Consider the following 22,618-nt stretch of genomic DNA (forward strand, 5'->3'; position numbering starts at 1 on the left):
TTTATGGAGTTCACAGATGGATAATTTAACACGCTGAATTTTACATCAAGTGCAGTTTATTTCCACTGCATTTGATTTGGGAATCTGACAAACAGAATTGCACATTAACTTTGGCCTGAAGTCAATCACTTTTTAAACGTTAGGATGAGACAGATCTACTGTGATATAAATGATTACTGGATTTGCTGTGATGACTTTTATGAGCTTCTAGATTTTCCCTTACTTTACTTGTTTACATTTTCATCTGATGGACTTTCTTTTTATTGTGATTGATTGCAGGGAAGCTCTTTATTTTACAGTGCTGTTTCCCCGTACATACTATGTACTATGTAATAGCAATTACAATAACTGGGTTATAACTAACCCTGAACCTACCCCTAAACCTAACCTTCACCCACAGTTACCTTATATTACCCAGTACTTTTGGGGTAAATACACTGTAAGTACACATACTGTAACATAAAGTGTAACCGGTTGCAGGTATTGATCTAATTATCTGTGAGGTCATTGCCTAGATTTGTGAAGATGTTTTCCAGAGTGGTTGATGGTCTTGTTTCTCTGTCTCCATGTTGCAGTAATGAAGAACGATTGCAGCAAATCCGAAATCAGCTTCAAAAGGTGAGACCAGCTCCATCCTATGAAGACCTGAGCAACCGAAGACGGCAGGAGTACGACCCTTCACGAGTGAGTGCATGTGTGCTCTCTTCCTTTCTGGCTTCTCAGGCACTGATTCAAAGCTCAGATTATCAGGGTTCATCTCATGGTGTGTCAAGCCAAATCTAAAGTACTCTGACTAATCTGTTCATCTGCTTAGACACAGGACCCGCTCACTGGCTTCCTGTGCACAAGAATACATATCATAATGTGATTGTTTAAAATTATTGATTTTTTTTCCCCCATATTTCATTATCTACTGCATAGTTTTCTATTATTAAAAAATGGAACATCCCATAAAATTGTCATGTGCAGGAAAGTTCCATCATTTTGGACCCTTTCTAAAGCATGATGGGTAAATAGTCCCATTCCACTTGCTCTTTTTTATTCACACAGATTGTAGTGTTGACTGTAGTGTTGACTGTAGTGTTGACTCTAGTGTTGACTGTAGTGTTGACTGTAGTGTTGACTCTAGTGTTGACTCTAGTGTTGACTGTAGTGTTGACTGTAGTGTTGACTGTAGTGTTGACTCTAGTGTTGACTGTAGTGTTGACTGTAGTGTTTACTCTAGTGTTGACTGTAGTGTTGACTCTAGTGTTGACTGTAGTGTTGACTGTAGTGTTGACTGTAGTGTTGACTCTAGTGTTGACTGTAGTGTTGACTGTAGTGTTGACTGTAGTGTTGACTCTAGTGTTGACTGTAGTGTTGACTGTAGTGTTGACTCTAGTGTTGACTGTAGTGTTGACTGTAGTGTTGACTGTAGTGTTGACTCTAGTGTTGACTCTAGTGTTGACTCTAGTGTTGACTCTAGTGTTGACTGTAGTGTTGACTCTAGTGTTGAATGTAGTGTTGACTTGTTGTGTTGACTGTAGTGTTGACTTGTTGTGTTGACTGTAGTGTTGACTCTAGTGTTGACTTGTAGTGTTGACTCTAGTCTTGACTCTAGTCTTGACTCTAGTGTTGACTTGTAGTGTTGACTGTAGTGTTGACTCACAATGTTGACTGTAGTGTTGACTGACTGTAGTGTTGACTGTAGTGTTGACTGTAGTGTTGACTTGTAGTGTTGACTTGTAGTGTTGACTGTAGTGTTGACTGCATTTGTCGAGCTCAGGCATCCAGGATACCAAAGTTGTTGTAATATCAAACTGATGTTTTCCTTTAATTTATTAGTAATTAAAGTTTATTAATATCTACAGACCAACATTTGGTTCCAAACTAGCTCGATGCTGCTGAATGACAGCATCATTTAGGCTAAATCTGGTAACTCGGGTACTTCAACTGTTAAGCATTACTTTTTATTCAATTTGATACATGTATGTATATTTATATTAATTTAATTTATATATTATTTTATATGTATTCAATTATTTATTATTTATCTTAATTATTACTTACTTTTTATTACATTTTATAAATATATTGTATATATATATTTGTATTACACAATTTATTTAATTATTATATAAGTTAAGCTATTTTGCTCTTGTTGTTTTTGTTTACTGCTAGTAAAAGAACAACATTACACTCGTCTTTTTTCCAGACATGTCCCAGATTTTGGTAACAGGGTTGAAAAAATTCCAGACGTCAGAAACAAATAATATAGGATTTATTTCTGTTTATATTTTCTAAAGGTCATGATCCTCCATTCCAGAGTCTTTGTCAGAAAATAATTCAATATTTTTAGGGTTTCAAGCCCTGTTTTGGACATTGAGGGCCACTTTCAAAAGTGCATTGTCAAAGGTGATTGTGTTAAAACGAAATTGTGTGTGTGTGTGTGCGTGTGTGTGTGTGTGTGCGTGAATTCTCCTGCAACTTTATGAACTCCAAACTCAAATTTGAGTTGCTTTTTCACCCTTTAATCGAGTCAGTTTCTCTTCTGATCTGCCCTGAAAACTATTTTGCAACCACTTATTTCCATATATCCCCACCTTTCTTTTTCAACCCCTTTGTGTCTTTTTTTGGAGGAGGTTTGCTTTAAAATTGCAGGCTTACAATATTCGTGGTATGGTCTTCTGCATGCATACTGTATGAACCCAGATGTATTTTTAGATCCTGATGTTGTCTAGTTGGCTTGTTCTCTAGGTAGTAGTTTGTGTGGGTGTGTGTTTGGTGGGGCGTCTGCATTGCCCAGAGCTTTAAGTGAGCTGACCCATCCCTTGACATCCCGCACCTACACGCCGCACCGCTGGGCACACATGCAAATTAGGCTGCAATAATCCTCCTAGCTTCCCATCATGCTTTTGTTTTTCATCCCTATGACAACAGCATGTCTTAGTCTCGTCTTGGTCTTAATGTGCAAACTGAGGGCTGTTTATCACCCATAAACTCCCTGTTCCAGACATGTCTCGCTTAATACATAACTAAAAACGGTATTAATAAATAACTCTTTGGGTCATTAAGGAAGATATGCGCATCTCGCTGTCTGATCCATGCGTTAGTATCGTTCTCTGGATCCTCCCACTGCATTATGGGAGTCTGTCATCCATGGTGATGATGCTCAGAGATAAGTGTTAGCATTAATGCTCTCTTTTCACTCGTAAATATGAGATGGGCACAAAGATTATGGCATGATCTTTCCACCGCCATTTTAATATTCTCTGGTGTTAATTCAACCAAAACAATAGACAATTGCATAGAATTGCATGCCATGTTTTTATTTATTGTTATTTGTTTATTATTCATTATTTTTTAAGATGAATCCTGTCACTTCAAACCAGTGTTATTTTCAGTGTAATTTATATACTATTATACATTTTATTAATATTTTGAATTAGCTTTTATTTTTATAATTTCTGTTTTCATTTTCATTTTAGTTAAAACTTTTGTAATTTTTTCTATGTTTTTTTTTAATTTGTATTATGTTTTTAACATATTTCTATATAGCTATATTTATTTTATTTCAGTTTTAGTTTAATAATTTTAGTTCTCATTTTATTTCAGTTATTTGCCAGAGGCAACATTTCCATTTTTTTTGTATATGATTTATAAGTTTATTCATCTAATATATATACATCTTATATATAATCATATTTAAGTTAAAGTATACAAGTTATCATCTAATATTTATTTATTCTTTATTTAAATGACCAAAAACAAAACAATTTTAATTTAAATTTTTTTGCCCATACAGTAAAAGTCAATGGGGTCCAATGTTGTTTTGACCCAATGTCTTTCAAAATATCACCTTTTATGTTCTAAATAAAGAGAAAATCATACAGGTCTGAAGTGACAGAATTTTCATTTTTGGGTGAACTATCCCCTTTTAGTGTTAAAATAGTATCGAGACAACTTCCTTGCTCCTTGTGTAAAAATAAAATAATAAATGGCAAACAAGATGTTATGAAGATGAGACATGAGATTTATTATGCATTAAAAATATGAGAAAAAAATATGCTGAAACAGTAGGAAAAGAAGGGGAAAAGTGAAAAGACAGAACCAGAGATGAGAAAATGACAATTTTTCTCAAAACCCTTCTAGAAATCACATGGTTTAAAAATGGCAAGGGTGACTGTCAGCGTTCTCTTCTGGGGAACTTTAAAACAAAAACTCAATCTAAATTGGAACGAAGGCTTTTTCCAGAAGCGCTTATCGGAGCCCTGAACTCTGTCATTTCAGCGCCCGGAGCCATGCTCGCGTCCACCCAGATGTCCAGCACTTCATTTTCGAGAGATTGAGGGTTGTGTCCAGGGCTCAGCAAAGTTTACAATTATAGTTTATATGATTACACACATCTGCTGGAAAAAATATCTTCATTGAGACTTTCCAGGAACGACTGAGAGAGAAGATAGAAGCTCTGATGCTGGAAAGAAAGTGACGTATCTAGTGTCTGATGTTGCATGAAAAATAGCTTTTCTTGCATCGTTTGTTAAATGATAGGTTAGAGTTGTCAATAGATTAACCTTTCATTTGGATGCATTGAAGCAAATTTACATCACGGTTGTTCTAATCAATGGTGTAATGATTAACAACCGTTAACACTTTTACTAGTTGGTGAGATTGCATTCCTTTTTGCCGCCAGCCAACTTAAACTTGCCATTATAAAATTTCTGTGAATATCGTTACACAATTTATTTCTATTTAGATCAGTCTAAACATATTTCTGGCAAGCATTATTTAATTAGAATCAAATCATGTTTTATTTACTTTGCTAAATAGCACTTCCATGAAGCATTGCTAATGTCCTAATCAAATCAGTATGTCTACACTTTTATACTAATACACACATCATTTACATTACTGAATGCATTACCAAAAGTTTGAGGTCTGGAAGTTTTTATTTTTTTTATTTTTTAGGAAGTTAATATTTTTTTATTCAGCAAGGATGCATTCAATTGTTTGGAATTGACAGTAAAAATGTGTTTCAAAGATTCTATTTCAAATTAATCCTGTTCTTTGGAAATTTCTATTCATCAAAGAATCCTGAGATCATGGATTCCACAGAAATATTAAGAAGCCAAACTGTTTTCAACATTGGTAATAATCAGGAATGTTTCTTGAGCAGCAAATCATCATGTTAGAATGATTTCTGAAGGATCATGTGACACTGAAGACTGGAGTAAAGATGCTGAAAATTCAGCTTTGATCACAGGAATAAATGACATTTTAAAATGTATTCAAATAGAAAAAAAAATATTTAAAATTGTAGTAATATTTTATAATATTAATGATTTAACTGTATTTTTTTATCAAATAAATGCAGTCTTGATAAACAGATACAACTTGTGATTTTAATAATTTATTATTAAATTTAAAAATTAACATTAACTATTAATAAATGCTTTAGAACTATTCTTCACTGTTAGTTCATGTAAATTATATAGTTAACTAATGTTAACAAATGAAACCTTATTGTAAAGTGTTACTAAAAAATCTTACAAACACCAAACTTTTGAACAGTAGTATATACTATTTTTTTAATTTTCTTTCTTATAATCAATGACTATAAGTTAATGGTTGTATTTAACCATTGCTTGAATCATATATTGTCATATTTAGAGCTAATTGGTAGTTGTAACATTGACTTTAAAAATCATCCATAGTATAAAGGTTTTGACAATGTCTGTGTAGAAAATGAACTTACTAATTCATTGAGAAGAGTCAGTTTACTTAGAAATATATGAATGAATATGTGAAATGAATAGAAGGATGAATAGTTGCTGTCAGAATAACAGAAGAAACTGATAAGGACGCTCAGGCCACCATAAGGACTAGCATGTGGTGTAGACACACACACACACACACACACACACACACACACACACACACACACAGCAGGGACTGTGGTGTATGATTCATTAACAACAGAAGTTAATTGGATTACAGACTGGTTTTCACAGATCTTCAGTCTGTCTCGTGTGTGTCTGTGTTGTGTGTAGCAGTGTGTGTGCGTGTGTCTGTTCTTCAGATCTCGTCTATGATGTCATACCGCACAAGTAGGGATGAAGCAGTAGAGAATTTCTGACCAATTGAAGGAAAAGTTATTAGTGCATTATTAGTGGTGTTTCCAAAGGCTAGCATCACTGTTACTCTTACTTAGGGTTTGTGATTCAAACAAACCCCTGAAAGACTGTGCTATGGACAGCAAATTGTGTGGCTTCTTATTGGGAGGTTTACTTTTACCTTTTGCCTTCTTGCTTACATTGAAGTAGAGATCCAAATGATATCTAGAGAGCAGATTATCATATGGCACTTTTCCATTGCATGGCTCGGCTCGGCTCGCTTTACTTTGGCTCGGTTTGCTTTTCCACTGCAGTTTAGTACCGCATCAGAGTGGGTGGGATTATAGACTGATTGTTTTAGTTGCGCAAAATCCAATGACGCTGGAAGTGACGATTCTCTCTGACCAATCAGTGATCTGCAGTGTTTAGACGTCACATTTTAGTATCGGTACGGCTCGCTTGAAACCTCAACAGAGGTGGTACTAAAAAAAAGTACTAGGTTCTGTACATAGTAGAAAACCCCCTAAAAGTGAGCCGTACCGAGCCGTACCAAGCAGTGGAAAAGCACCAATACAGAGTTTGGGTTGGGCTCTTCTGGTCCTGTAAGTAACCACACAGAACACCCTAACTACTACCAGGAAAACCATTTCAACCACCAAAAATACCCTAGTAACCACATAAAACATCCTTGCAACTACCCATAATGCCTTAGTAATCCCATTGAACATCCTTTGAGGAGACAGGGCAGATGCAGAGACTGAAAGAAAAGTAACGGAATGAGAGAGAAGATAGAAAATTAAGACGGTTGTCATTCAGATTGTTATCCTCTCTTCCTCGAAACAGAACAGCTTGAGATGAGCATCCTGGCCCTGTCAGGACTAATTAAGCCAGCATCTGCATCTCCAAACACACACACCGGCTTGACGGGCAGCCGTGACGGCGGAGTGTAAAAAGATTGAGTGACGGCGACTAGGTGGCTCTCTGCAGAACCGACAAATAATCCCAAATCCTAAAACCAGGTTCCTGGGTTGTCAAAACATATCAGCATGAGTTCACGGAGACAGATTAAGAGTGAAAGAAAGTGAGAAAGGCAGGGATGGACGAGGAACAAAAGGCCTCGACTCCTCTTTGCTCTAGCAAGCAGGTCACACCTTCTCTGGTAGGTCAAAGACGAGCCTTGCAGGAAGGCCAACTCGTATCACAGAGCCTTAGCCTTTGTTTCAGAGCAGGAAACACGGGTTAGGAATCTGAATGAAGCCACTAAAACAGAAAGAAAAGAGCGGTGGGAGGGAGCAGTCAGAGGACCTCAGGGGAGGAATGAGCAAGGACAGAATAATAACTGTGACCCGAATTCTTTATTTGGACTTAAACATGTTTTGCACTTTGGTGGCAGATTATGGCAATTTAAACAGTTACTATGTTTTTATAAAAAGCCCCATTTATAGTTTTCACTTCCCTAACATTTTCTAAATGTGTCTATATGCAGTTAAACCTTGCACTGTTTGCAGACTGTCAGTCTGTGTATTAGTGGTGGGATTTTACAGTGAATCTTTCTGCTGGTTACATAGCTACGGCAGTAGGTGACGACAAATCACTCGTGACTCATTCATCTGATTCGTTTAAAAACTCTGAATCATTCAGAAATAAAGCAAGTATTTATGAGTGAGTCATTGAATCACTTAACCGATTAGGTTAAAAACACCAGATCTTCCAATAATACGTACTTTATTAGAATGTTATATTAGGATTAAGATATAATATGTATTATATTATATACTTAAATATATAATATAATATAAAAATCAAATGTTGATAGCATTGGACCATAGAATCACAGAATTGGAACAGTTCCAGAGTTATGACAAATCAGCACTTTTAGACGCCTCTTGAAGTTTAAGTGTATGAAACTTCAGTTGTCGATGATGTGAAAGGGACAAAATATCCAATGTATTTGTGTCATTTAAAAAAAAATCCTAGTATCATACACAACAATCCATGTGCACGTCGTACAGAGGACAACACATCACTCCAGTACTAGACCGCAAAAGCACCTCCCTTTCACGGGGTTGGGCTCCATACATGAGGAGGTCATGACCAGCCTCCTACAGCCTTGTGTGTAAATTACCCTCTCAAAATGGTTCCACCATCTGCTGCTAACAAGCCTGGGCCGTCTGTGCGGCATGACCATGGCTTTTCAGGGCACGTTAGAGGGCACTGGGCAATAGCAGCACTACATCAAAGATCAGAACACTGCACACACCGCGGCCACAGAGACTCCAGGGAGAGAATCAACAAGCGATAGGATCAAGGCATGTTTAAGGCGTGTTTGTTTTAGCATTGAGGTGGAGTATGGTGCCGGCTTTGTGGAAAGTTTGACCAAAGTAGCTTGTTTAACTTGCAATGTCTTTTACAGACTGAAGTGAACCGAGGCCTTATAAACTGAAGGAGTCTTACCTAAACCAAACTAAACCAAGATATTGTGTTGATTAGATGATTCATTCAAATAAAGACTCACTAAATAGCCGCATAACTGGGGCCTGTGAGAATATGCAACCTTCAAGGGGCTTCACAATAGGTTTTTAAATATTGGCTTTTAACACAGGAAACTGAATTGGAATTACAAGAAGTAGAATTTATTGTAGTTTCGAATTTGTAGTAGAATTTATTGTAGTTTAGAGGAATTTAATAGGTAATGGCATTCTAGGAAATGAAGTGCTACTTTTTTTGTTCATAAAATGAAAGTTATTTTTTTTTAAATGTAAAGAAAATTATATACATTTATGTAAACATTACTTGGTGACATTTTAAACATGTCTATCAGTCTGTAAGTACTCTAAAACTTTAAGTAGTTTTTTTTGTATTTGATAAACTTTGCTCTAATGAAGTGCACAAGTTATTTATTTTAATATAGTGCCAGGCTGTTTTATTTGTTTGTGTAACTGTGATGTAAAAAAAGAATCTGTCTGTTGAAGTTTCAGCCCACAGTGGTCCACACATACTCAGCTGAACAAGTGACGGACCACAGCTGAGTTTTCAGGGACGTCACTCACAGCTTGAGTTTTTTGTGGCAAACGCTGAGCGCAGTTTGTGTTTGTTGAGAAACATGCTAAGTTTGAGTCCTGTTGGAGTCCAACCTCAAAACTTCACTTGAGTCCAGACTGCCAATTCCCTCTGGAATGGATTTTGACTCTGCGCCCAGATCAATGGAATCTAATTACCAAAAACTAATGATAAAGAACAAAAGTTACTGAGGACTTTAAATTGGTAGTGGCACCTGCTAAGTTTGCATGTAGTGCGTGTATGTCCAATATATATACAGGTCCTTCTCAAAAAATTAGCATATTGTGATAAAGTTAATTATTTTCCATAATGTAATGATAAAAATTAAACTTTCATATATTTTAGATTCATTGCACACCAACTGAAATATTTCAGGTCTTTTATTGTTTTAATACTGATGATTTTGGCATACAGCTCATGAAAACCCCAAATTCCTGTCTCAAAAAATTAGCATATCATGAAAAGGGTCTCTAAACGAGCTATTAACCTAATCATCTGAACCAACTAATTAACTCTAAACACCTGCAAAAGATTCCTGAGGCTTTAAAAAACTCCCAGCCTGTTTCATTACTCAAAACCGCAATCATGGGTAAGACTGCCGACCTGACTGCTGTCCAGAAGGCCATCATTGACACCCTCAAGCAAGAGTGTAAGACAGAAAGAAATTTCTGAACAAATAGGCTGTTCCCAGAGTGCTGTATCAAGGCACCTCAGTGGAGAGTCTGTGGGAAGGAAAAAGTGTGGCAAAAAAGGCTGCACAACGAGAAGAGGTGACCGGACCCTGAGGAAGATTGTGGAGAAGGACCGATTCCAGACCTTGGGGGACCTGCGGAAGCAGTGGACTGAGTCTGGAGTAGAAACATCCAGAGCCACCGTGCACAGGCGTGTGCAGGAAATGGGCTACAGGTGCCGCATTCCCCAGGTCAAGCCACTTTTGAACCAGAAACAGCGGCAGAAGCGCCTGACCTGGGCTACAGAGAAGCAGCACTGGACTGTTGCTCAGTTTTGCATGTCATTCGGAAATCAAGGTGCCAGAGTCAGGAGGAAGACTGGGGAGGAGGAAATGCCAAAATGCCTGAAGTCCAGTGTCAAGTACCCACAGTCAGTGATGGTCTGGGGTGCCATGTCAGCTGCTGGTGTTGGTCCACTGTGTTTTATCAAGGGCAGGGTCCATGCAGCTAGCTATCAGGAGATTTTGGAGCACTTCATGCTTCCATCTGCTGAAAAGCTTTATGGCGATGAAGATTTCATTTTTCAGCACGACCTGGCACCTGCTCACAGTGCCAAAACCACTGGTAAATGGTTTACTGACCATGGCATTACTGTGCTCAATTGGCCTGCCAACTCTCCTGACCTGAACCCCTTAGAGAATCTGTGGGATATTGTGAAGAGAAAGTTGAGAGACGCAAGACCCAACACTCTGGATGAGCTTAAGGCCGCTATCGAAACATCCTGGGCCTCCATAACACCTCAGCAGTGCCACAGGCTGATTGCCTCCATGCCACGCCGCATTGAAGCAGTCATTTCTGCAAAAGGATTCCCGACCAAGTATTGAGTGCATAACTGAACATAATTATTTGAAGGCTGACTTTTTTTTTTGTATTAAAAACACTTATTTTATTGGTCGGATGAAATATGCTAATTTTTTGTGACAGGAATTTTGGGTTTTCATGAGCTGTATGCCAAAATCATCAGTATTAAAACAATAAAAGACCTGAAATATTTCAGTTGGTGTGCAATGAATCTAAAATATATGAAAGTTTAATTTTTAGCATTACATTATGGAAAATAACGAACTTTATCACAATATGCTAATTTTTTGAGAAGGACCTGTATTAGGCTTGCTGCGATAGTCGTGTTATCTGTGTTCAGCCGCAACCCCGGTTACATCACTTGCCCACTGTGGCACCGCCACCACCGTCGTTTAGATTTGTTTTATTGTAATATCAATCATTTCGTTCAGTTAGAGAACAGACACTACAATTAAAAACCGAACATGTCTGCTCAATGCAGTGCGAGCCGAACGAGTGTTACAGCCGGAGTCAGATTTAATTTGTCACAAGAGTGATGAGCTGACTGACAAGACATTGGCGGAAGATTAGGTTCCAAAGCGAAATGTTAAAGTGCCTATTTGGCAATATTTTGGATTTAAACTCATTGCTAATAGGGAACCTGCAAAGAATTAGTTGTGTTTTTCTAGTTGTTGTGTTTTTTTTAATATTAAGAATAATAATGAATTCAGCATTCAAGCAATAACCACCCCCGCATTGGTGCAAATTTGTAAACAAAAAAAGTAAAGTAAAGTGCGCATGGTATAGGTACTCATAACGGAAAAAACGTCCACTGGCGCGGAGCATTTTCAGTTCATTCCGTATAAACTCATAATCATATAAACTCTTTACCGCAATTCATTTTTTAAAAATATATTACAATAGACAACTAATAATATTTCACAATATTACTGTTTTACTGTATTTCTGATCAAATAAATACAGCTTTGGCAGGATAAGAAACTTCTTTCAAAAACATAAAAAAAACTTAAAATTGACCAAATAGTTTTTTTGGGCCTTTACAAATTATATATTATTTAATTCTTACGTATTGCTTAAATGTTTATTGCTAAACGTCTTTGCTTGTGTCTGTTTTTGTTTTGTTCTCAAGGTATAAAAAAGGTGTGACTGAATGAGTCCAGGTGACCTTGCTGTTCATGCTCAACATGTGCGTCTTTGTGTTTAAACAAACTCCTCAAATACATCCATCTGATCTCCCTGCATCTGAACGCATGAGTGCTGTTTGCCTATTTGCAAATGTTTGCACGTTTGTTGTGGCAAGTATTTGCCGTCTCAGTCCAGTTCGCTGGCGTAGCATGCACATTTTCAACATGCACAGCAGCTCACGAGCCCTTCATCCATCCACACAGCCGTTTTGATCTGATAACAGCACCGCAAAGACTCAACTGTTTTCTGGCAGCTCAGTTGCCATGGTGCCCCAATGCCCCCCTTCCCTTTGGTGAGGTTTAGCAGGGTTGAGCAGGTTTTGTTGATCCTTTTTGACCCCACAGGGTAAAACTCGCCCAGACCACCAAGCCTGCCGTGGCAAAGTTTCAAATTCTCTCTCTCAGTTGGAGTCAAGCGTCTGGCAGCAGGCCCACGTCTTGTCCTCTCTGCCTAAAATGCTAATTACCCAGTAAAGATCAATCGCCGGAGCCCAAGATAACATCTGTGGGCAGTGAAGAGAAACACGTGGGTAATGTGGAAGATCTAAAGTCGCCGGAGTCTCTCGTGTTTTGTAATAACGGGCGCTATGGAAGCAACTAGGTAGTGTTTTATCGCACTAACATCCAGGGATAGTTCACCCAAAAATGAAAATTCAGTCATTTATTCACCCTCAAGTCGCTCCTAACCTGAATGAGTTTCTCTCTTCTGCAGTTGACGGTAAACATTGAAAATACTACGGAAGACAATAGCTATGTTTCCATCCAAAGTTACAAATTTAACTTATGCGCAAAATTGTAATATCGCATAAAGCATTTGCGAATAGTCAAGTCACCAAGTCACAACTCAGTTGTGGTAAAAAGTTAGTTTTAGATGTGATACACACATACACACACACACACACACACACACATACATACATACATACATACAACCCTGGGTGGTCATTGCTCACAAAAGTGGGATCTTATCTGTGAAGAAAGAGAAGCTGGAGAGTGGTAGAGTAAATTCTGACAATGGGTAAGACTGATCCCCTGTATGGGCAGAATAGACGGATGAAAGAATGAGACGAACAGAGGAAAGCAGGGAATTGTATATCGTTCTGATCATTTGGCATGCGCAGCAGTCTATCATTCCCACAATCATCTCTCGCTTCTCTAAATTTGACCTTTACGGCGTTCGCGTCGTCATCTCTCTGTCTCTCTTACTCTCGGTGACATTCGATCCCTGCGAGACACCTTTGTGTTTAAAGATCACACTTAGCATGCAGGGGAGAGCCGAGGGCCGCCATTACATGCGCTTATAAACGCCTCATTGAGACAAATGCCACCGTTTCCCTCACATAGTCCTCAGAAATGAGCTGCCCTTCTTTACATAATGCCTGTAACCTTCATCTGTCAGGAGCTGCCACACGCAGAACTCCCACAATCCCACTGCGGTCATATGAGACTACAGTTAAACCCTGCGCTGTGTGGGTTACTCTACTTATTCATCTTATACAAGCTTGCAAAGTTTTGGAATAGTCGCATAAGGAGAAATAAGCTTTAATTGTTCATTGTAATCATAACAAAACCATAAGAGACATCAAAGGGAAAATAATGCATCCAATGTTCTTCTGAACATAACAAAAAAATTCATTGATAATTAAGTAATATGTTTGTCATTTCCTATTCGGGGTTTGAGGGTTGTGCTAACTTATCAGGTTAACTGCTCATGCTAATGGTAATTATAGCATTACACAAGGTAGTTATATAAAAAATATATATATATTGGGGGGGGGGGGGGGTCTTTTATGTTTTTATAACACAACAACTTTACATTTTGTGTTATAAAGACACTGCGACCTCTTTTCTCCAATCAGTTGAGCTGCATCATTTTTCTCTCTTGTTAACTCCTTTTTTCTCTCTCTCCCTCTTCCTGATTTATAGGTGTTATATAGATATGATGTGAATTTATGTATGTTCCAGCGTCAATGCATACTACAACTCTCAACCGTATCGCCTTTTGATGTTGTAGGCCTAAGTTTGAGTTTGAAGTGACAAAAAGATCCAGATTGTAGTGTACACTTCTGTGACATTGCAACTGGTCATAGGTATTGTCACATAAAATCTGGTTAAGTTCATCAGGTGTGCACACTGATGGAAAATCTTGAACTTGTTCTTTATTTGGTTGAAAGTTCTCAACATCAGAACACCTTGATTTTACACCGATTTCACTCTGCATGTAAATAATAATCTGTTCAAAATTTTCAGGTCAGTAATTTTTGTTTTTGTTTTTAAAGAAGTTAATGCTTTTATTAAGCAAGGGTGCATTAAATTGATTGAATTGAAAAGTGACAGTAAAGACATTTATAATGGTGCAAAATATTTATGTCAAATAAATGTGGTTCTTTTGAGCTTTCTTTTAATCAAAGAATCCTGAAAAAAAAATGTCATGGTTTCCTCAGAATTATTAAGCAGCACAGCGGTTTTCAAAACTGATAACAATAAGCAATGTTTTTTCCATATAAAATCAGCGTATTAGAACGATTTCTGAATGATCATGTGAGATTGAAGACTGCAGTAATGATGCTGAAAATTCAGCTTAACCTTCACAGAAACAAATAACATTTAAAAATGATAAAAAAAACAGTTGTTTTAAACTGAAATTATATTTAATAATATAACTGTTTTTGTCGCAGTTTTGATTAAGAGACTTCTTCAAAAACATAAAAAATCTTAGCAACCCCAAACTTTGGAACGATGCTGTAAATCACATCTTTTTTTGTAATTTTATGGTGAAATATTAAATGTGCACATGTCTTGTATGTGTGTGGGGGAAAAAATATACATGTATAAACATGTTTTTTATGTGTTCTCTGGTTTTTTATAATGCACTTAATTTTCATAGTTATCCATGCTTTATTTGTGATTACACATCTTTGTATTTCCGTTGGGTAAATCTTGTGTACAGAAATGATGCTCTTCACCTTTAAAACCACATCTAAATGTCACATTAGCTGATTGTGACATAATCTTATTTGATTTTCCTGTGCTTCGCAGATCAGAGGGCCTGATCCACGAATGGCTCCGAGATACAACGACGTCGATCGACTGTATGCCTCCGTGCCCAGGTAAGCCTGTGCGTGTGCATTTTCACTTATACCCAGGTTTGTGTGTTCTTGTACCATACGCTGGACATATGTGTCATGTTGGATCCGTAGAGTCAACAAAACAAGACGGAGGAAGGTGGAGGGACTTCCCTTCCTACACACACACACACACACACACACACACACACACACACACACACACTCAGTCTAATCCTCTTTCAACTCCCTAATTAAATCTTGAGTGTTTGCCTTCCGAGAGCTTTCCTCATCCCGGAATATTCACCTGATCTGCTCCCAAAGGACCGGGATCCAGACAGGAAGCTGGGAATGCTATCCTGGCTCACATCCCGGGATCTTAAGTGCTTCAATCATTTTCCTCCAGAAACATACGCAGATATGACGTGGCTCTACTGTGGCGTATGAGTAGGTCATAGTGTAAGCAAAATAGTTTTGTGTGATACTAAAGGCCAGTAGAAGTCATATTTGAATCAAACTTAACTCTGATTATAATTTAGATTTGTGACCCGTCACAGAAACCAGGGACACAAGTCGGCAGCACAACTTTCGAGCAAAATGAGAAAGAAGAGTTTTTTTTTCAAAATTGGTGATTTTCTATTTTTTGGAGAATCTGTTAATTGAAATCACGAAGAAGCCTCTCCATGTTTGAGATAGCAGTATTGGTATATTTAAAAGCTTACATTTTGAGGTTGAAATCGGCTTGTTTTCGGAGATTCTAGCATGCAGTAGGGGCGTGGCGTGTCATTGTCTGTGTGTATTTCCATACTGAATAACCCGGCGCTTTTGCCCCCGCCCTCCAAGTCAACCACATGGCTACTTATTATGCTGTGCTCTGGCCAGCTCTCTCTGATATCAAAATTCAATGAAGATGGATGCCGCAAAGATTGTCGCAGACGAGATGAACCGTCTGGCAGTTACACCGAAAATGTTTTCGCCGCACTTCGTGGGCTCGGGAAACTGAACCGGAGGTATGGGCGCAGCGCGCTCGCCCTCAGTGCTTCAATACGGCGGCTCGGCTCGCTGACAGCGGTGGCTGGCTGTTTCATATGTGACGGAGAATCGAAATAGAGGATGCAGTTAAGACCTTTGCTGCTGCGATGAAGGCCTGCCGTGCGTGTTTCTGAAATGTAAGTTAAGCTTCATTTGCTCTTTAGTCGTTATTTAAGATGCTGAACCTGCTGATGATATAATGTGCTTGCGGACATTTCATTTGTGTGTGTATACGCACATAAGAAAGTGGTGTAAAGAGATTTGCAACAGTAATTTGAGGAGGTGAAATGTGATTATTTGGAAAATTGCAGAAATGACTGCTTAAAGAAAAATGCCAGCAGGCATTTGCCTCCTACATAAACTTTAATATTGTTGACATTTTGGGCACACGAGCGTTGCGTACTATTTGCGCTATAGATATGTAGGCCTATGGCTTATTGGTCTTTGTTTGTTGTTGTTGGTTTTGCGTTATATGTATATGGCATATTGGTCTTTGTGTGTTGTTGCTGGTTTTGCGTTATACTGTATGTATATGGCATATTGGCCTTTGTGTGTTGTTGCTGGTTTTGCGTTACATGCAGGCTATATGGCATATTGGTCTTTGTGTGTTGTTGCTGGTTTTGCGTTATATGTATATGGCATATTGGTCTTTATGTGTTGTTGCTGGTTTCGCGTTATATGCAGGCTATATGGCATTATTGGTCTTTGTGTGTTGTTGCTGGTACGTTGCAAATAGAGGGGCAGCACAATTGTTTTTCGCCTAGTGCGGCAGAAGTGCACTCATTCGAAGTGTAAAAAAAGCTGTAAAGCACATGGAGGAGCTTTACAGGGGGTATGGCTTATCTAAATGAGATGTAAATGAGCCCTATTGTCACCCCCAGCAGCAGAGACAGGTGAGAACTGCACAATCTTTAGCTCGTTTTCTCCTCTTTGAGCTTTTTTAAGTGCCTACTTTAAAATGGCCACAACTTCTCCAAATATTATCAGATTTCCACATGTTACACATCGTTGGAAAGCTTGGATATTACACTCTCAGAATCTATGAATAACTCAAAATGCCCCAGAACCGACTTGTGTCCCTAGTTTCCGTGACTGGTCACTTTTTTTTAAAGCGATCTGACGTGGAAACGTTCACTAAAAACATGGAGAATTCTTGGTTTCTTATAGTTTACAAACAATAAAACAACATTTTATCAATTTTCACTTTGTTTTTAACCCATAAACGAAGATTCTGTCATCAACCAGTATTTTGAAAAAAAAGTTTTTTGTTCATACAGGAAAAAACGTTTTTTTGGTAATACAGGAAAAAACGTTTTTTTGTTCATACAGGAAAAACGTTTTTTTTTGTTCATACAGTAAAAAAGTCACTGGGGTCTAATTTTGTTTGGACCCCAACGTTCTTCAAAATATGCTACACAAAAGAAAGAAAGTCAAAGGTTGCGTCTCTATCAGCTCCCTAGTTCAGTAGTCAGGCCACTGATCAGGGAGTCGGACAATTTTAATGCCTGTCTCAATCGCTAAATCTTTGCAGTGCGTGAAATCCTTCGCTCCCTAAAAAGTCCCACAATGCACCGTGAAACCAGGGAGTATCGCTGTTCACTATGTTCTCTTAATGGAAATTCTGAAAACCAAAACATATATCACAACATATAATGACTCGCCATAGGTGTTTTGAAAAATCAAACCGTTATTTAATTATATTCCAGCATAAACACACTTGCTAGACAGGTAGTGAACATAATCTAGCCAACATTTATAGTCAGTTTACAGCTATAAATTTACTGATGTTGTACAATGAGGACGTTGTAATGTCGCTGTTAATAGTTATCATTGCCCCAATGTGTAGTGAGACAGGGTCCTGACTGTTTACCAGTGCCCGAATTTGGGAACAATTCACGACCTAGAGAGCTGATTGAGACGCACACATACAGTTTTGAAACAACATGAGGGTAAGTGAATGAAAACAGAGGTTGAACTATCTTTTTAAGGCCAAAAAACATACTTAAGTACTAGGGATGCACCGAATGTTCGGCAACCGAAATTATTTTCGGCCGAATAATTTCGGTTGCCGAACATTTGGTGCATCCCTGTATGTGTGCGTCTCAATCAGCTCTCTAGGTCGTGAATTGTTCCCAAATTTCATTATTATTCGGCTTTGGCCAAGAATTTTCATTTCGGTGCATCCCTATTAAGTACACAATCCTTCTATCTTCACAGATTTCTTTCCAAAATGTGTCTGAAATCAAATCCAAATACAAAAAGAAATATGTTGCATATTCTTGATGCTGCTAGAAACAGGCATTAGCATCCACTGTTTTCTTAATTTAGTTTTCTCACGCAAGTTATTTTAAACTGCATTTTGAGGTCTTCTGCACCTAAATGCTAAGAGACACCCGTTTTTATAAAAACAAGAAGTACCATGATATTATCATGTTTTTTTTGTTTGTTTGTTTTTTTTGGACATGTACCACATTTATTTTGTTAAATAATGCAATGCTCTGAAGTATCTTAGTAGGGATGTTGTAAATATGAAAAAAATAAATATGATAATCATTCAGTAAATTGGTATATGTTAGCACTATATGGTATTCTACCATAATCTGTAGTTAAACCATGCAATTTACGAAGATTTGGACCCTTTAGTCATTTAGAAATCCACCCAAAGCCACATCAAAGTATATTTTCTAGAACTTAGACCTGTAAAACACCTACAAATGAGACATCAGAGCAAGTTGGACAAAGTTTTCCTTACTTATAAAATCATTTGTTTTGACTTTTCTTATGCTCCACATCTTGTTTTGATATTTTCCCCCCAAATAAACTCCCACCTCAGCCCTCCTGCGGCTCCCAGCTCTCCCCGAAGCCCCGCTGTATTCATAAGAGCGGACTATTTAAATGAAATGAAATACATTTTTCAGGGCTGAACTTTGTGCTGTGGTTCCCTCGGGGTGCTCATTCAGGCCCATTTCCTTTCAAATGACTGCGCTCCGTTACATTAGCATATATTTCCCAGTGCGCTGTTACTCTCTCTCTCTCTCGCTCTCCCAGTGTGTGTATGTGTGACTCCGTAGAAGCAAAAGTGCTTGCTTCTGTCTTTTCTAAAAGTTCCTTAAGGCTGAAACCGATCACTTCAAACAGTATGTCACATCACTCTTGTCACAGAGAGCAATTTTATACTGTGTTCCTCTGTAGGAGCCATAATGCAGCAGTCACACACAATCACTCAGTTTGCTGCAGGCCTGAGGCTGGGTGATGTGGTGTAGTGGTTAAAGCTCAGAGCTGGTAAGCAGAAGGTTGCTGGTTTGAATGCTAAATGAAACTAACCGTGAGCCATCACTATTGTTCATTTATTATATTCATAATTCATTAATATTGGTCAGCGGCAAGCCGGCAACATCGTGAAATTTCCACTCCCTTTTATGTTTTGTTATATTACATTTTTGTATTCTCTCACGTAATAACTAGTAATCATAGCTTTTTTCAAAAAGTTTACAGGTATTATTCTCTCTATAATGTAATTTAACATAACTCTATATAATTCATTACATGTTTTTACAGTATTGTTGTATTTTGTCTCTTTACCAAAGGTGGCATTCTGTTTCTTCTTTGCGAAATGTTGTTTTTCTTTTTTTTTCTTTTACATTAAGCTGCATTACATTAGGGGTGTGTTCACACTTGTAGTTCGGTTCGCTTGGCTTGTTTATTTCAGACCAAAAAGTCCTGGTCACCGAACATCTGAAACAATGCTGTGTTCTGGGCTAAATGCACTTGTTGTGTGTGCGAAGCTACATGTGATGGTATTTTGACCAGCTGAGAACTCGTGAAGAGATTATAAAATATGTAAAGGAGTCAAAACAGCGGCAGGAATCCCTCCGTCACACACACAAACAAAGACACACACAAACAAAGATCTGCAGTGAGAGGAGACGCGGTTCTGATGCCTGTACTGAACTGTGATGGGAAACATCACGACTATGACGAGAAAAAATAGGTATGCTTGAGCTTTGTCCTTTTCAGGGGCGCATCTTGTGACATCATGTCCTGTTTTTGGTTCGTTTACAAGTCTTTGGTCCGTGTTAAGTTCATATTTCATTCGATCCGCTCCAGAGTTCGTTTGGAAGTGGATCGAGACCCATCTTTTCAGCGTCTCAGTACACTTGTTTGGTGGCACCAGGGTTCAGATGGTAGCGTTCACACTTATTCAAATGAATCGCACTAACAGAGCAGTCGCACCAGAATTCATTATAATTGAACCAAACATGCCAAGTGTTAACACGCCGTAAGTTGTGTTGTTGTTTACACTGTGTAAAAATGTTCAGGGAAGAAGGAGGCGGGAACCGGCGAACAATCAAAATAAACTTTATTTAAAATAAAACAAACAAACTAAAATACCGCCAGCAGCCCCTCGCGGACGACTGCTGGCTACCGAAAATAAATATAACGGCCAGCAGTCCCTCGCGGACGACTGCTGGCTAAAATAAAACACAAATACAAAAACCAGAACAACTAAAACACAGGCCTGTTCCTCTCTCGATCATCAACGTCGTCGCTCCTCCTTTATGCTTCGGCTCCTCCGTGAGAGATGCGAGACCGTTGTGGTTCACAGGTGCTGCTCATTAGCAATCGCACCACCGGCCTCGCGCCGTTCTCTCACGTCCCTCGGCCGTCCTGTTCGCCACATACCCCCATCGCCCCTCACAGGCCGGGGGGTACCCACGAGCCTGTGCCTACTCCCCCCCCCCCCCCCCCCACCCCCCCCCCACCCCCCGGCGGCGGCGATCCCTGGGGGGTATGGACCGACAAGCCGAGGGAAACGGAGACGGAAGCATGAGGAGCGACAGATCGAGAGAGGGGAGAGAGAAAAAAAAAAAATGTTGGTCCGGTTCCCACAACGCGCTGCCATCTGGTCCCCCACCAGCTGGGCGATCTCCTCCGCGGTGCCTGGCGGTGACGCTGGGTAGCCCTCGGTGGACGGCTCGACGCTCCTCCGCCGCCCGGTGGACGGCGACGGCTCCTTGGGTTCCTAGGGTAGTCGGCAGGAGTCCCCCGCTCCCTGCTCCTCCCCTTCACTGGTGGACGGCAGCAGGCTCCGGCCCACGGCGAGCGGCGGCGACTCACCCGCTCCCTCCCGGACGGCAGCCGCCCCTCCAACTCCCAGGCGGCCGGCAGCGAGCTCGACCGTCCCCACGGCAACTCACTCCAACGCACCGCCTCGAGCGTCCATGGCCGCGAGTCCCCCGCTCCCTTTTACCCCCCTCGTTCGGCGGATGGCAGCAGGCTCCAGCCCACGGCGAGCGGCGGCGACTCGCGCACCATGCTCGATAGCACCGCGGATTCCCCACAGCAGCGAGGACTGCCTCATCTGACAGGGCGTTCCTCCCTCTTCCCGGGTTTCGGCACCAGTGTAACAATGTTCAGGAAAGAAGGAGGCGGGAACCGGCGAACAATCAAAATAAACTTTATTTAAAATAAAACAAACAAACTAAAATACCGCCAGCAGCCCCTCACGGACGACTGCTGGCTAAAATAAAACACAAATACAAAAACCAGAACAACTAAAACACAGGCCTGTTCCTCTCTCGATCATCAACGTCTTCGCTCCCCCTTAATCTTTCCGCTCCTCCGTGAGAGATGCGAGACCGGTGTGGTTCACAGGTGCTGCTCATTAGCAATCGCACCACCGGCCTCGCGCCGTTCTCTCACGTCCCTCGGCCGTCCTGTTCGCCACACACTGTATAGCATTTCATTTAATATAAAATAATATATTTTCATGAACTATATAAACACATCCATGTTTTGCTACCAACAGGTCAGTTTTACGGCTCTCTCATAACCCTCGTCACTATGTGAGAAACTGGTAATTAACTTAAGAAATGTTTTGTGTCTTAGGTCATTTCATTTGCATACAAAAGAATCATATCCGTCAGCGTTTACCCTCAGCAGGAGGTGGATTAGGGTGAGGAGCTCTATCCCAGCAGACTCACCGGCTAATCGGTCTGAGTCTTAAGCCTGCATTTGATTGGATAAAGATCAGCCAGAGGCAGGAGGTTACACAACGCCACGGTTGTCTGCAAACAGAGGTTGAGAACAGACTCCACTGAGTACAGTTTGGATCTTTCCGTCTCAGCATGTGTTTCAAATTAGCTCATTTGAAACAATAGTTTCCCTGAAACCAAATCATTAAAATTAAAGGAAAGGCTCCATGTAGCTGGAACAGACAACAGAGCCGTCAAGAAAGCCACCAGTTGTGCGACTGCCAATAAAAGCAGCACTCCTGAAAACATTCAGCTCTGCTGGAGAGCACGCAGTGAAATTGTGATCAAGAAGTATTCGTTTATTTAAGATGGCGAGGTTCTGCCTCTATGAAAAGGATGTTTTGATTCAGATTATCAGGAAGGAGTGTGCTTTTCTTTGTTCGTTCATCTTGGCAACAGAAACTACCGTTACTTCTTTTCATTCTCTCATTACATCTCGCTTTATATTGCGTTTTGGCTGCCGCTTTGCTTCCAAGTAAATAAAGCGCAGTGACTGTGTTCTGCTTTAACATTGTTTGCCTTGAAACACAGGAGCCGTAATGAAATCAGTGTTTGGAAATGAAACTCTTATTTTGTTTTCTGCCTCCATCAGCTCCTGTTTTCCCTACGGCATTAATG

The 22,618-nt window shown here is 39.6% G+C and overlaps 1 protein-coding gene across 2 annotated transcripts in view; it reads left to right on the top strand.

Annotated features, from left to right (window-relative positions):
• pard3ba (par-3 family cell polarity regulator beta a) overlaps positions 1-22,618 on the top strand; it is a 168,236-nt gene that overhangs the window by 139,942 nt on the left and 5,676 nt on the right. For both annotated transcript variants that reach the window (XM_077205378.1, XM_077205379.1), the window contains 2 exons: positions 576-684; positions 14,908-14,978. In XM_077205378.1, the coding sequence (XP_077061493.1) occupies positions 576-684; positions 14,908-14,978 (180 nt within the window). The remainder of the gene's footprint in view (positions 1-575; positions 685-14,907; positions 14,979-22,618) is intronic.

Source organism: Siphateles boraxobius, unplaced genomic scaffold, assembly GCF_051911475.1.
Source record: "Siphateles boraxobius isolate OS27281-9 unplaced genomic scaffold, OSU_SipBor_1 53, whole genome shotgun sequence".
Taxonomy (NCBI): domain Eukaryota; kingdom Metazoa; phylum Chordata; class Actinopteri; order Cypriniformes; family Leuciscidae; genus Siphateles; species Siphateles boraxobius.